General features: G+C 38.2%; 1 protein-coding gene across 1 annotated transcript; it reads right to left on the minus strand.

Moving 5' to 3' along the window:
• Window positions 1-2,268: 2,268 nt before the first annotated feature.
• Window positions 2,269-11,254, minus strand: ccdc107 (coiled-coil domain containing 107). Its single transcript, XM_067581526.1, has 6 exons — window positions 10,894-11,254; window positions 6,867-7,084; window positions 6,646-6,715; window positions 6,429-6,519; window positions 5,909-6,018; window positions 2,269-5,618 (listed from the first exon to the last, which is right to left on the minus strand). The coding sequence occupies exons 1-6, from the start codon at window positions 11,033-11,035 to the stop codon at window positions 5,239-5,241; spliced, it is 1,011 nt and encodes a 336-aa protein (XP_067437627.1). The 5' UTR covers window positions 11,036-11,254; the 3' UTR covers window positions 2,269-5,238.
• Window positions 11,255-15,700: the final 4,446 nt, after the last annotated feature.

Raw genomic sequence — 15,700 nt, forward strand, 5'->3', positions numbered from 1 at the left:
ATTTGGGGAATAAAGCATTGTACAATATTATCACCAAAGCAATTGCAGCAGTTAACAATTACTGCCAAGTCGTCAGATTGATCATGTAAACCATGTCAATAAATAAGCATATAAAGCACTGTTGAGTGCGCTTTAAACATTTCGGTCCTTACACATAAAAACACTTAACAAATGCTATAACAGTCTGGAGAATGTTTTTGGATGTGATTAGAGGTCCAGTGTAGCCCTGAAGGGAGTGGTGGAGGGAATTAGCTTTTCTTTTTCTTTTTTTCTTGCTGCCCAGGCTCTGCTGCAAACACTCTCAGCTCCATTCACAACCATGGAGTACAATAAGAAACAAATTATCCTGCTAACCAGGGGCCCTTGGAAGGAATTAGGCGGAAATCCCAGTGGAAGAAAACTGAGCTGATTAAATGTTGCTTTCCTAATTGAGAGAGCCAAGCTAATTTGCGATGAATCCCAGATCTTTTTCTTCCGCTGCAAGAGAGGAAGTCATTAATAAACTCTGTATGTCTAATTATAAGTTATGATTAAAGGGGGCGGTTTATTTCACCACAACACTTTGGAGAACTTTTCAACATAGTTAAGAGTTGTTGGAATTAATGAGTAAAAGAGCTTTAAAAACTTCTATTTTAATGTACTGTATTTCTAAAATAAAGGAAAACTGAGTATTTCATCATATAAATAATACGCCTCAGCCATCCAGTACAGTGTTTTACCTCTCTTACCGTACAGGCATTGTTGTAATTGTGTTCCTGTGGCACCATCTGCAGGATACAAGGGGAGCTTCAATAACTCCTTCAGTTTGAATCCACCACAGGGATCATACACACCGTAGCTGACACCGACTCCACAGATGCAAACAAGAGGTGTGACAGTATCCAGATGGACTATGGTGACAGTGATCTATAAAAATTTTGATAAAAGAATGAGAGAAAACACACCAGGCTGGTTTTTGCACAAGATGGTTTTTGCTGACCACATGCAGTTACAAAAAGCAATATGACAAACATGCAATCTTATTTGAAGGCTCTACATACCCATGTTTCACTCTGGCAGGTGTTTTCAATTATTTTCCCTGAGTAGACGAGCTCTTCTCAGGATTTGATTGGTAGGTCCTACTCACTTGGTACATCTGTGACAGCAGGACAACTTAATCTTTATCATTCTTATTGGCTAGACATTATATTTCACAGTACATTTACTCAGGTACTGTACTTGAGATTGCTAAAATCAATATTCTTTGTTAACAATGGTTCTAATGAGTATGTGAAAGGGGTCACTCATGGTGATAAACCTGATGAGAATTATTACCTGACTATGCAGTTCCCCTCAGCTCTAAGAAGCATTTTAGCATTTTTCAACTCATTTTGGTTTTTTCAGCCTACAACTTTACATTTTTGGTTCAGTCTCACCATTTGTTCTCAACAGGTGACACAGCAGGCAGCTATTTTCAGTGAGAAAGCTCTAATAAACCTACTGTATGCTACCTGACCAGCACACACTGGCCAAAAACACGACTCCAAATGAATCCATATCTGATGGGTGTGTAAAAAAGCAACTATTTGCTAAGAAATTTGCCATATCAACTAATCAAAAGGTGATAACATGTCAATAGTGTTTACAGATTGTTTCTGCTGACACCAAGTGGCCAAAATGTTATTGCAGGTTTAAGCACTATTCAATCCACAAGCATTACATTTCAACTGAAGTCCCTTGCAGATTGTAATGTATATAGAAAATATGTCCAGATATGAAAAATGATACATTGTTATATATTTGATACAGATAACTATCTAAAAATATATGAAATAGTTAAATATAGCTCCACCTCAACCTGCTGCACTAAAATACTACATACACATTAATGCATCAGTAATAATAATCCAACTAGAAATACTGCCTTGCAGTTGTATGCCTCTGCCAACCAGTCAAGTGGATGTTTACATCCTGTCCAGGATTTGTAGTGAAGACTTTGAAAGAATTTAATTAAAGGTATTAAGTTTGACCTTTGACCACCAAATTCTTCTACTTTAAGGATCTGAAAACTTGTTCCACTACTGCTTATATTAGTTTAGTGAACTTTGCCTAATCTTAACCTGAGCAAAGGTCAAAGACTAACTGGAAACACCTGTATGGCTTTTGAGGACCTTGAAATATCATGTAATAACACATAATAATACATTATGTCACTATAATTGGTTTGTTTCTTTCTCTCCCACTCAGTTAATCTGGAGAAAAAAAATACAGCTGAGTACAATAGCCATCTCACTTTTTGATTGTTTTATTTTCTAGTTAGACAAGTTGAGTTTTCTCACTCAACTTCCTCATGAAACACACAACATTCAACACAGAAATGTAACAGTATGCATAAATAAGAAAGGATACAAACCTTTTACAAATTAAATTAAGGCAAAGATTTTTGAATTCCAAGACACTGCAATAATTTCAATGTGTTGTGTAAATCTATATAATAGATCTAATCTCTTCTGTTGTAAAACTACGGAGTCAAAATGGTGATAATATGAGTGGGAATAATTGGGCAGCTAATTTAAGCTAAAATGATAAATTCCACCTGTTTTACTGTGATTATAGATATTAGTCTTCAGAATTTGAGAAGGTTTTTTTTAAACCACACTTTTAGCACGTTGTGTTACGTCAACATTTGGATTACCATTCCAGCAAGTATATTAAATTCAGTTCAAAAAATGACAGGATATTATCCTCAACTGTACAGTGCTAATCTGTAGTAAGCGTGGAGATATGATCTGAAATGTATCATACATACTCAGATTTATGTTACTCAGGTGCTGTAGTCATAGATATTATTGTGGCATTTACACCAAAAAACTGATACAATTTACAGCAGGATTCCTTTAGCTTTAAAAATCACAGTCTAAAACTGTTTGTTGTACAGTATTTAGAATTGGGTCAATATTCCATATGAAGCACCCTAATAGTCTGATGTATGTTACCCAGCAAGAGACAACATGGAAACAACCTGAAAGCCTTCTCACAGTGGCCTCACAAAGATTTCATATCACAATTTCAAAAAATGATTAAAATATAAGGCAAGCTGATAACAGATTCCTCATAAGTGAAATAAATTGTATTATTATGCAGCTATATTATGACGTATTCTGCAGAGTTGGATCAGGGTTGGTAACAGTGAAACAGTAAAAACAAATACTAAATGTGTTTCTGGTTGATCATCATTATCCTCTTGAATTATTAAAAGAAAACATCATGCAGTCACATTGTGCAGGCTAACAAGTCATAGAAAACAAAAAACATGCACTTATGTTTTCATGTATAAACAACATACCACAAGCCCGGGATCACACTTAAAACGTACATTATAATGTTCTGCTATCTAAGTAGGCTCATCACATCCAGCAGCATTAGCGTCAGTCGCCTTATGATACAAAAGAATTTTGTATATGCATTCAGAATAAAAAAGGAAAGTTGAATTATTTATGGTTAGACTTCATTTTATCGTGACAGCATCAGTTTCTGTGATTCTTTCAGTCACTGGAAGTGTAGCGCAGATTTACAATGAAAGCACATTTTCTCCAGACCAACCTTAGACACGGAAAAACCTTCATGCTTGTGTGCTGTGACATTGATCATAGAGGAATAATCACATCAACAGATCTTTCTCGCAGCACACAATTTGACTTGTCATAGCAGGAGAAGCACAGGTGGAACTAATCCCATTAACAACGGCTCTGCTCCCTTTACATGTCCCAGTAAGACATGACAGTGAGCCAGTATGGGCCCTTGAACTGAGCATCTGAATGGAATACAGCCATGATTAATGTTATTAGGTGCGCCTGTGTTTGACAGGTTATCCACAGTGAGGAAGGCAAGGTAAAGGCAAGCAAGCAGCCATCGATTTAGTCCCTGACTCTGAGACAACCTGCAGGATTACAGACGCTTTAAATGTTTGGCTTAAGCATTGGAGCATGTACAAACCTAAAGAGATGACAGTCAACAAAAAAGTATATAAATTAATTTCATTCCAAAATCAGGAGAGTTTAAAAAGGTGATAATTAGAGTTATAAAATGACTGACAACAGGAAAGTAAAGGACATTACGGGCTCTATTTTCATGTCAGCACAAACACTAAAACAAGGATGCTGTCGGGATTGTATGAATTGACATCAACAGTACAAATTCAACACAACTGACAGCAGGAATGTCATTGAAACAGTCTGTACTGAGCGACGGTAGACTAGTGAGATTAACAGGTGACTCTTACTATCTGTCATTTTCTGCTTTTAAACTATATGAACTGTATGCAGTAGACTATAAGCAAACATCCGGTTATTGTGTGGACCGCATCACATTATCATACAGATGGGTGACAAACTAAAGGAAAAAACCTGAACAAATGAGTGTAGTAGCATAATGAATGTAGATGCAGGGAACAGGTGCGAGCATGAAAATCTTTGATGTGTTAGCTTTGTGTTGTGATCGGCTTCTTTCCATAATTTTTTTTTCATTCATTTATTTGTTTCCATTATGTAAATATTTGGATTGTGGGTTTCTATGTTAAAACTGACAATAACTTCCTGTTATTATTTTGACCCTAGTGAACACTTTTTAACACATCTAGCTTGAAAGCGCTCTCCACCACCATCACTAAAGATCAAATGAGGGAATATCTTTGGAATAAATGCTTCTGGAGACTCGTGGTGAAACAACACCTTACTGAGACATTTTATGTTGGTTTTTCCATTAATGTATCCCCTATCTGTATGTCATCACAACAAACATGAATTCAGGTTTTAATAAGACATATCTAAGTTCACCCGACATCTGCACACTTAATGTTGGTTTTTCCATTAATGTATCCCCTATCTTTATGTCATCACAACAAACATGAATTCAGGTTTTAAAAAGGCACATCATCTAAGTTCACCCAACTTCTGCACACACTGCATCTACAGTATGTCATCGGAAACAGCAGTTGCACTCGGGTTTGTCCTCATTGACCTTGTTCACATGACCTACAGCAGGTGGTTTGTGCTGGTCTCCACGACAGCATCAAGAAAATAGAGCCCCATGTGTTTACTTTAAGAAAGTTTACCTTTATGGAGGTTATTGTTATGAATTAATGCATTAGATGCTCCTGCGTGAGTATGGAGATAGATTTACGTAGCATTTTGGAATGAAAGCCTTTCAGGTAATAAATATTCATAATAATTTTTCAGATTTCTGTACAGTGCAGTAAGTTCATTCAGGCCTGTTGCGTCGCCTGAGGCCAGACGCAGGTTGCTCCGCTCTGACCTCCTCAATGTTTATCTCGGAAGAATCCTCTAGCGAAGGCATGAGCTCACACTCCTCCAATCCTTCCTCCTCTTCTCTGTCAACCTCCTCCATTTCCTCCTCATCCCCTTTTTCTTCTTCCTCTGCTTCCCCGTCAGACTCCTCCGGTATTAGCTCCTTCATGTCCTCACCCTCTGTTGCAGCTTCATCTTTAGCTTCTAAAGGTTTTTGATAGACTTTTTCAGAAGCTGCCACTGTTCCAGCAGAGGGCTGCGTGTCCACCAGATAGGTGTCGCTGGCCCCGAGTGACTCAATGAGGTCATCAAGATTACGCTCACAGGATGCCTCTGAAAGACACACAACAATTCATACTAAGTTTATCTACTGGCTATCAACACCTATGAGTGAGTCATATGTTATGACTGTGCCTACGTCCTTTTATCCGAAACTGCTGAAAGTCTTTGCAAACCAAATAAACCAGCTAAACCACATTTGTAAGATAAAACTAGATGCAAAACAATTTTCTGTTTTTACGTGGCTGGCCATGTTGAATTTCAAATTGTGGTTTACTTCTGTCACAACTAAATGCAACAATGACGCTGCACAGAGACTCAGTTTGCATTCTGCAGATGCTCACCGTTGATGTTGAGAGGTGGACAGTCCATTCCTCTCTTCTTCATCAGGTATCGGATGGTCTGGAGTTGGCTCATGATCTCATTCTTCTGGTCTTGTGCCACCGACTTCACGCTGCAGAAAAATGAGAACAGAAAACTGTTATGTACTTCAAATAATAAATGAATGACTTTTATATTTTGTGCCATGTATGCTACATTAGATGACATGACACATGCCAGATATAAATAAAGACTTCTGACAGTTATTCATTATGTTCTTAAAAAAAAACAGTTCATTGCTACATAATATACATGATCCTAAACAAGACTTGTTGAAGCCCTTTATCTATGCTATCAGACTGCTTGAGTACAGCCAAACTGGGATTCTGTTTCAGAACCACAACTGTTTAAACAAAGTAGACAAGGTGTGACACAACATAACACGAGACAGTGATGTACAAAACCTTTACTTAATCAGATGATCTCACTGAGATCAAGACCTGAGTACAGCAGAGAGGAAGAGAGCAAACAATCATCACTCACCAGTTAGTGAGCGGGTCCAGCTGGGTGAGGATGGAATTGAGCATCCTTTCTGTCTGCGCTAGCCTTTGTTCCAGTTCATTCAACTGGTTCTCTGCACAAAAACAAACACATATACACAAGAGGATTAAAAAAACCCCAGGCGTCTCAATTACTCGTAATAAAACTAGAGTAAAAACACATGAATGCAAACAGAAATCCCATTGCGTGCAACACACACCTGCCTCCACAGATTTTTTGGCTCCTTTTGTAAATTTGTCCTTTTGTGCCTGGTCATCTGCGGACTTGATCTGCGAGTTGAAAAAAAGGCAGAAATAAACATTATGTGCTTCACATGTTGTAAGAAGATGCATCAAATTTTGTAGAGATCACAGCAGTGGTGCAGCAGCTGCAGCCTTCCAGAGCAGTACATTCTCATGATTTAGCATCATCTTTCTTTACCTTCAGAAACTTGTAGGCTGCAAACACTCCGACTCCGATGGCGTAGAGGGGCATGAGTGTGAACACGTAGCCCTTGTTGCTATTGGATTTGTACTTGTCACCCTTTAGCTCTTGCTCCATCAGCTTCTTCATCTGCTGCATGTTCTCAGGAGACTGAGGTGAGCCGGGGGTGTTCACGTTGATGGGCTGGCCTCTCACTGCGCCCGGGCCCGGACCCGCTGCAACATGTGTGTCAACATAACATCATAAAGACAAGTAGAAGGACAGTGAAAAAATTTAGCCTGACTGAGGTATCCAGGATTAAGAAATGACAGTTACACAATTCATTTTAAGCGTGACCAAATAATCCTAAATCAACATCCACTTACTAGCTTTTTCTCGATCTTTCAGCTGCCTCTCACTTAATTGCGGATAGAGTTAACCTGGCCTAAGTATGGAACTTTAGTCACGTGATAACACCCTGGTTCCCACCTTGAGCTGCAGTGTGGAAATCAACAAATTTGAGGGAATACACAAATAAAAGTAACTTGAAAACAGGGCTGAACAATTTTGAAAAAATATCTAACTGCAGTTATTTTGACATATTGCTATTGCGATATGATTTGCGCTATTCGAAGGAATGATCATTTTTACATCATTGTTCTCATCTATACTGAAAAACATTAAAATGATTATGGTGGGATTTTAGTGGGGATCTGTGCCGAACAAAGATGTTTTCTTAAGTCTGTAGAATATGATATGTAGCCAGGACCTCTCTGCAGCATGAGAATACTTAATTTAACATGCTATTTTGACACACATTTCACCATTAACAAATACTGTGCTTCCAGCAATTTAAAAATTGCAGTAGGTCATATTGCAATTTCCATAAAATTTTGATTAATTGTTAAGCCCTACTTGAAAATGTTTTTATCCTTGAATATTTGTACCAAAATATATATTGTATAAGGATTTCTTATAACTCTTGATGCACTATTTCAACATATCTGATTGGTATCAGTGCTGATACCTTATTAAGACTGGGTATCACCAGATACAAACAATTCACAATTCTTTGTTTCTTTGTCAGTGATGACAAATATTCAGTGCTTCTGCCATCAGTTACAGTTCAGGTACACTTTCCTTACATAATAGTTAACCCCAATGTATCAAATTGCTACTCTGTGCTGCCAAATCCCATGATGTGAGGTGGATCAGTGCATCCCCATTCTTAACCCTGAGGTAGACTTTGATCAAACGTTGACAATGTCATGTGAAATGGTAAATGGACTGTACTGTAGCGCCTTTCTTGTCTTCCGACCACTCAAAGCACTACGAATCACATTCACCCATTCACACACATTCATACACTGAATAGGTACAGGGGCTACCATGCAAGGTCCCAACCTGCCCATCAGAGAAATCTAATCATTCACACACTGATGGCACAGCCATCAGGAGCAATTTGGGGTAATGTATCTTGCCCAAGGACACATCGACATGCGGACTGGAGGAGCCGGAAATCAAACCGCTGATCTTCTGATTAGTGGACGACCCGCTCTACCTCCTGAGCCACAGCTGAAATATACATATATTTATACACAGTGCTGCTTGAAAGTTTGTGAACCCTTTAGAATTTTCTGTATTTCTGCATAAATATGACCTAAAACGTGATCACATATTTACACAAGTCCTAAAACTGAATTAAACAAATGAGAATTATCCAATCTTACATATTTGTGGGTAGCAAAAGTATGTGAGCCCTTGCTTTCAGTAACTGATGTGACTCCCTTTTACAGCAATAACTTCAACCAAACGTTTCTGGTAACTGTTTATCAGCCCTGCACATTGGCTTGAGGGAATTTTAGCCCATTCGTCCTTACAGATCAGTCTCAACTCAGGGATGTTGGTGGGCTTCTCAACATGAACTACATGCTTCAGGTCCTTCCACAGCATTTCTTTAGGATTAAGGTCAGGACTTTGACTCAGCCATTCCAAAACATTATCTTACTTCTGCTTTAACCATGCTTTGGTAGAACGACTTGTGTGTTTAGGGTTGTTGTCTTACTGCATGACACACTTTCTGTTGAACTTCAGTTCACAGACATATACCTTGACATTTTCCTGTAGAACTAGCTGGCACGACTCAGAACTCATAGCTCCATCAATGATTGCAAGCTGTCCTGGTTCAGAGGCAGCAAAGCAGCCCAAACCATGATACTACCAACACCATGTTTCACAGATGAGTTAAGGTTCTTATGCTGGAATGCAGTGTTTGCATTCGCCAAACATAACATTTCTCATTCAAGTCAAAAAGTTCAATTTTGGTCTCATCCATTCACAGAACATTGTTCTAATCACCTTCTGGCTTATCCACTTGGTCTTGAGCGAACCGTAGATGGCAGCAATGTTCTCTTTGGAGAGCAGTGGGTTTCTCTTTGCAACTCTGCCATATACACCATTGATGTTCAATGTTCTCCTAATGGTGGACTCATTAACATCGACTGTAGCCACTGCAAGAGAGGCCTTTAGTTCCCTAGATGTTACCCTGGGGTCCGTTGTGGCCTCCCAGACTATTACACGCCTACTCTTGATGTGGTCTTTGTTGTTTGACCACTCCTGGGAAGGGTAACAATGGTGTTGAATGTCCTCCATTTCTACATGATTTTTACATGATCTGCGTGACAGTCGACTGGTGGAGTCCAAACTCTTTAGAAATGGTTTTGTAACCCTTGCCAGCCTGGTGAGTATCAGCAACTCTTCCCCTAAGGTCCTCAGAAATCTCCTTTGTTTGAGCCATGACACACTTCCACAAACCTGTGTTGTGAAGCTCAGACTTTGACAGTGAAGACCAAGATTTCTCCTCTTTAAATAAGGCACGGCCTCCCAGACTCACACGTGATTGTCATTCCATTGATTGAAATGACTGACTGTAATTCAAATGAATTGATAATCCTGGGGGTTCACATACTTTTGCCACTCACAAATATGTAACATTGGATCATTTTCCTCAATAAATAGGCCTAAATGAACACGTGTAAGATTTTTGTCTCATTTGTTTGACTGGTGTTTCTTTATCTAGTTTTAGGACTTGAATGGAAATCTGATCACATTTTAGGTCATATTTATTCAGAAATAGAGCAAATTCTAAATGGTTCACAAACTTTCAAGCAGCACTGTGTGTCTATATATATATATATATATCCATTTAGATGGTTTGAAGAGTCTTTCAAAACTGTAGAAATACCTTCAGAGCAGCATTAAGTTATAGTGAACCACTTTCTGGCTTTTTGAAACAACAGTTCAGAGAAATGAATGCTTCACTCTGTGAGTTGAGTGTAATGTAATACATGAGAAACAAACTACTGGTAAGTGCAACTTGTTTCATAGTGGGTTGCACCTTTAATAGGCAGACTTATAGTTCCCCTCCACTCAAAAATATGTTCTTCTTCTTGTTCTTACAGTTGGATGTTTGAACTTCACTGTGCAGAATGATATATGTACAGATTTTGTTCTCACATTCATCTGCTGAAAGTTTAAAGTTTCTCTGTGCTCATTAAAAATATGATTTTAAGGGGCGGGCCTACAAGCAGGATTTGTGACATCACAACTAGTTCGGAAACCAATCCTGGTCCAATATTCATCCACACTGGAAACTTGAAGACTCCAGTACACAAACACTGAAAATGGATTTTTGGGAGGAGCATATATCATTTTAAGGATTTTAACAAGACAGCTGAACTTTTTTTGTGTGGAACACTATCAGACACACATTATTAGGCTATTTAAAGTAGAGTCATTTTATATACATCTTAACACATGTCTAGAGGGGATCTTTCAGCTTTAATTGCGCTGCAACATCAGTGCAACATCAAACAATGGGATATAGTATAACTTAAATCCCTTCTGTGCATGAAGTCTTCTGTCCTGGCTTTTATTTGAGGAAATGAGTCCAGTGTGCTTCAGGCAGAATAACACATATGTGAACAAGCCCACAGTAGGCTCTGTCATTTCCCACTGCGACAATGGTGTAAATGTCCTAAGTTACCTTTTCTGGTGTAGCGAGGGTCAAACCTCGTCTCCTTTGCCCCGGCCCCGCCGCCGACGCCGAACAACCTCGGCAGGACGACAAATGTAAAAAGCACCGCTGTGAAAGCCAGGGCGACTTGTTGTGATGTTGACAAAACCATCCTCCCGTGAACCCCTACACACTGCACGAGACACCCGCCACAAAGGAGCACCGCGCGCGGCTGAAAGATGTGGCTAAAGAGCCGGGAGCAACAAGCGACAATGCAAGCTGTCAGGCTGATATATATACAACAAAACCAGCGCGATGTAAGAAACCAAAAACCCAGGCTGTTCGGCCCAGAACAGCTGTGCTGCTCCACTGCAAAAACAAGAACCGGACTTCCGCCAAGGACCTTTTCAGAATAAAAGCACAAACTGAAACTCTTTAGCGACCGTAAATGACACTTCTTAACCACCAGGCTTTAATTATATCATATAATATATTTATTGTGTTTTATATGTTTAATCATTTTAAATTATTTTGTTGTATATTTACAGGGACTGTTGCTAAAAACTCAAGCAGCTTATAAACATAAGAATGCAAAAGGAGAAGATGTTTAAAAGAAAAGAAATGCAACCAAAGAGGCTTGGGAGTGAATTTGGTATTATAATATTATGTAGTATTATATATGATGAAGTCTACCAATATGTTTGAAATTAGTGTCATTTTTATTTAAACAAAACTGGTTTGGACGGGAACTTCTAAGTTGTTTAATTTATTTCCAGTGGAACATTAATAAATTCTTAAAAAGTTTGACAGGCCTTTTGTGTATCCTTCATATCTCCAGAGACAAGGATGTTCACAACCTCTGCTTGTTATATCTCAGTTAGGAGCGTGAACTAACTGTACTTCTGACTACAAATGTATAAAGGAAAAGGTAAACTTTATTCTTTCAGGGAGGAAAACATTCATTAATGTTTGTGCACAAATGTAATTACCACAGATACATTCTATTAAAGCACAACAGGCTTTCAGTAATGCTTGCAGTGTTACTGTGCCATTGTATTGCCATTTACATGTGAAATTTAGCAAATGACAATATAACCTAGGGTATTCGATGTGAATAATGAAACTAGAAGGAAAACATTTTTGAATTGCATCATAAGAAATGTTTTTTAAAACGGGATCTTTTCAATGGCATGTCTGAAAAATGGCTCATCTCCACTTGTACAAACGACAAGTGACGACAGTTCCTGTTTCCGCCGGAGAGAGTGAAGTTCGTCCCAAATCTTGCCGCTGTATTTATAAACCACACCTCTAACTTGACTCAGCTGTGACTGTGACTACAAACAGAGTGCATTCTGTGTCGAAGTGGGAGTGGGTAGAGTTAGTTTTGGAAAAGGCCCAACATTCTGAGTTAAGCGCGTGCGTGATGAATACAAAAAGCCATTAATAATGGAGCTCGATACTCCGAGTCATCGTGGCAACAGGTAAATAAAAGGCAGTCTCCAATTTAATCCAGTGGGTGTAGAGATATGAATGCATGCGTATGCGGACGCTGCACATTTATCTTTAAAAAAAGATAAACGGGAAAAGTGTCAATAGGTTAACACAATAAAGTTTTATTCAGTGTTGTCCATTAATCCATCATTTAGCAGACTTACATTTCCTTAATTATAATAAAGTGGAGTCTGACTGTGTATCAGACTGCAGCTACATTACATTTTAAATATATTTGTTCAATTTTAATCTGACGGACAAAACACAGGAGGCAGCAACTGACGATGAAAAATATAGTTAAAGATTTAAAACATATATAGATCAAAGACATAAAGACGTGTCTGTAAACTCACAGTCTGATCCAGTAATAATGTGTTTGGTTATTTGTTCTTGAAAAGGAGGTTAAAATACAGAATATTTTAAATTTTTAGACATCTATTTGTATCTCAGCTCAACAGCATTCAGTGACTTTATTTCAGCTACTTCAAAAATGTAGTAAATTTAAACATTGTCATTGAAATGCTGTTAAAATACGTTAAGATTATGCTCCCTATTTCAAAATCTCACTTTCAAACTACATTGTGCAGCCGCACCACAATCCTGCTCATTCAGTATATTAACATATAATCTCCAATATTATAGGAATAATGTTCCATCAGTGCGACCAATCACATCATGAGTGATAGAGATAACTATTCATTGATCCCATGTGTCTAAAGCTTCGTACTGATATTGCAAATTTAAACTGAGATTACACATTATGTGCAATAAAGATTTCAGGTCAGGAGCTGCTCTAACAAACTGACAGTCACAGTGTTATAACAGAAGGACATGCAGAGGTTTTATTCTGAGCTGAGGCTGAATTCAAGCTATGGAATATTTGAATGTGAAAGAAAAAACTTCTGTTCTGATGCACATAAAAGCGGTAACTTTGGAAAGTCCTTGAGTAACTAAACTATTATCCAACCAGGATTTAGATTCTGACAGATAGTGAACTTCTGCTAACGAATGCGCTTCGATATGGACTGAATGAATGAGGAAACGGTGTGCCGGGCTCTGTAAGAGGAACGAGACAGAGAGAAACTTAGCTTCACAGAGTCAGTTACTGCGGTAACTGACCCCAAACTTAATTTAGCTCTTTTTCTGAAACTGAAAAGAGTTTCCCTTATCTCAGGGTGAACAATCTCAGAGTTTTCACTAAATCCGCTTTCTGAAACAGGCCGTAGTAGTTCAAATACTTAATTCTGTGTATATACAGATAATTATCTTCAAGGTCAGAAAAGTGGAACCTTTTAAAAAGTATTATCATACTGTGTCATACTATATTTGTGTTATTACAATTGTAGAAAATTAATTGAAAACAACCAGACTAAAACAAAATTATTTATTTTTTATTCATTACAATTTTTGTTGCACATTTTAGTCCTCAAAAACAAGACTAGCTCTCTTTTATGAACTTCTCAGTCATTAGAGTCAAGATTTACAATTTGACGCTGTACAAGTACAATAAAAGTGGAGAAATCTCAACCAGCTTGGGTAAAAATAGAAGTGAATCGAATTCAATGCAAAAATACTAAAAAAATGATGTACGTTCAAGGACTGTGAGAGGGCTTGTTTCAAATCGAGGGTTTCTGCCAGAGGACAGAGGAAGAAACATGCAATTGCTGGAGTGAGTTGGACCCTTGAGAGTTTTTCAGACGCAGTGAGTTCTGTTAATGTCTTCTAATCACTACTAAAAGTAGTGATTCAATAATTTGTTGAGTGGTTTTGATCACTCACTTCTGTCAAAGCTGGTGCAATATGAGTACCATATTGTTTTGAAACAGTTAAGCACTTAGTGGCACACCCATAAGAGTTAACGGGAAGCTTCTGGGGAGGGCATGCTTATTTCCGTCTTCTCAGGAAATGAAGTCTTTGCTGCAAGGGGAACATGTGAATACACCATGTAGATGTCCATTAGGCTAATAGACCATGGCAAGTGGAACCTTTTAAAAAGTATTATCATACTGTGTCATACTATATTTGTGTTATTACAATTGTAGAAAATTAATTGAAAACAACCAGACTAAAACAAAATTATTTATTTTTTATTTATTACAATTTTTGTTGCACATTTTAGTCCTCAAAAACAAGACTAGCTCTCTCTTATGAACTTTTCAGTCATTAGAGTCAAGATTTACAATTTGACGCTGTACAAGTACAATAAAAGTGGAGAAATCTCAACCAGCTTGGGTAAAAATAGAAGTGAATCGAATTCAATGCAAAAATACTAAAAAAATGATGTACGTTCAAGGACTGTGAGAGGGCTTGTTTCAAATCGAGGGTTTCTGCCAGAGGACAGAGGAAGAAACATGCAATTGCTGGAGTGAGTTGGACCCTTGAGAGTTTTTCAGACGCAGTGAGTTCTGTTAATGTCTTCTAATCACTACTAAAAGTAGTGATTCAATAATTTGTTGAGTGGTTTTGATCACTCACTTCTGTCAAAGCTGGTGCAATATGAGTACCATATTGTTTTGAAACAGTTAAGCACTAAGTGGCACACCCATAAGAGTTAACGGGAAGCTTCTGGGGAGGGCATGCTTATTTCCGTCTTCTCAGGAAATGAAGTCTTTGCTGCAAGGGGGACATTTTCCATTTTGTCTCCATTGATATGGACATGGTGGTTGTGTGGTTCTGGTTTCATGAAATCCATGATGTGTTCTTTTGTTTTCCTGGTGTTGGGACGAGTTTGCTTTTAGAGCAACCATAGGTTCTCTCTTTCTCCCTGTGGAACGACTCTCATCGACTATCTATCTCTTGATAGATGCCAGTATCATCATCATCGACATTTGTTGCTGAGAGTTAGATGAAAAGAACATCTCCCATATGTATCCATTAAATATTAGCCAGGAGATGGTCAGGTAAGCCTAGCAATGAGACTAAGCAGAGGGAGCTAGCCTGGGTCTGTGGTGGAATGTAACTAAGTACATTTACTCAAGTACTGTGCTTATGTACAATTTTGAGGTACTCATGCTTTACTTAAGTATTTCCATTTTATGCTACCGTATACTTCTACTCCACTACATTTCAGAGGGAAATAATGTGTTGAACTTTTAACTATTCAGATTGAAATTTTACATGAAATAATATATGATAAGCATATTAATTACACTGCAAAAGTGACAATGATTAAATAAAGAAAAAAATTTGGATCTATTGTAACCACTTCAGAGTTTGGGGGTTATACTTTGAAGGGTGTGCACCCAGACATTTGGGACAGCTTGATTGACATCTTCTGGCATTGTAACCTAGCGGGTGGCTCCCAAGCCCCCAGGAGCAGCACTGGGCTGTGAAGCCAATTTGACAT

The sequence above is a fragment of the Thunnus thynnus genome, chromosome 23 (genome assembly GCF_963924715.1).
Source record: "Thunnus thynnus chromosome 23, fThuThy2.1, whole genome shotgun sequence".
In the NCBI taxonomy this organism is placed as follows: Eukaryota; Metazoa; Chordata; class Actinopteri; order Scombriformes; family Scombridae; genus Thunnus; species Thunnus thynnus.

What these genes read in the sequence shown, in the direction of transcription:
- ccdc107 (XM_067581526.1), bottom strand. Translation starts at nt 11,035, where the DNA reads ATGGTTTTGTCAACATCACAACAAGTCGCCCTGGCTTTCACAGCGGTG. An exon ending in CCCTCGCTACACCAGAAAAG is followed by an intron (nt 7,085 to 10,893) that starts GTAACTTAGGAC and finishes CACATGTTGCAG; the next exon opens with CGGGTCCGGGCCCGGGCGCA. An exon ending in CAGCCTACAAGTTTCTGAAG is followed by an intron (nt 6,716 to 6,866) that starts GTAAAGAAAGAT and finishes TTCAACTCGCAG; the next exon opens with ATCAAGTCCGCAGATGACCA.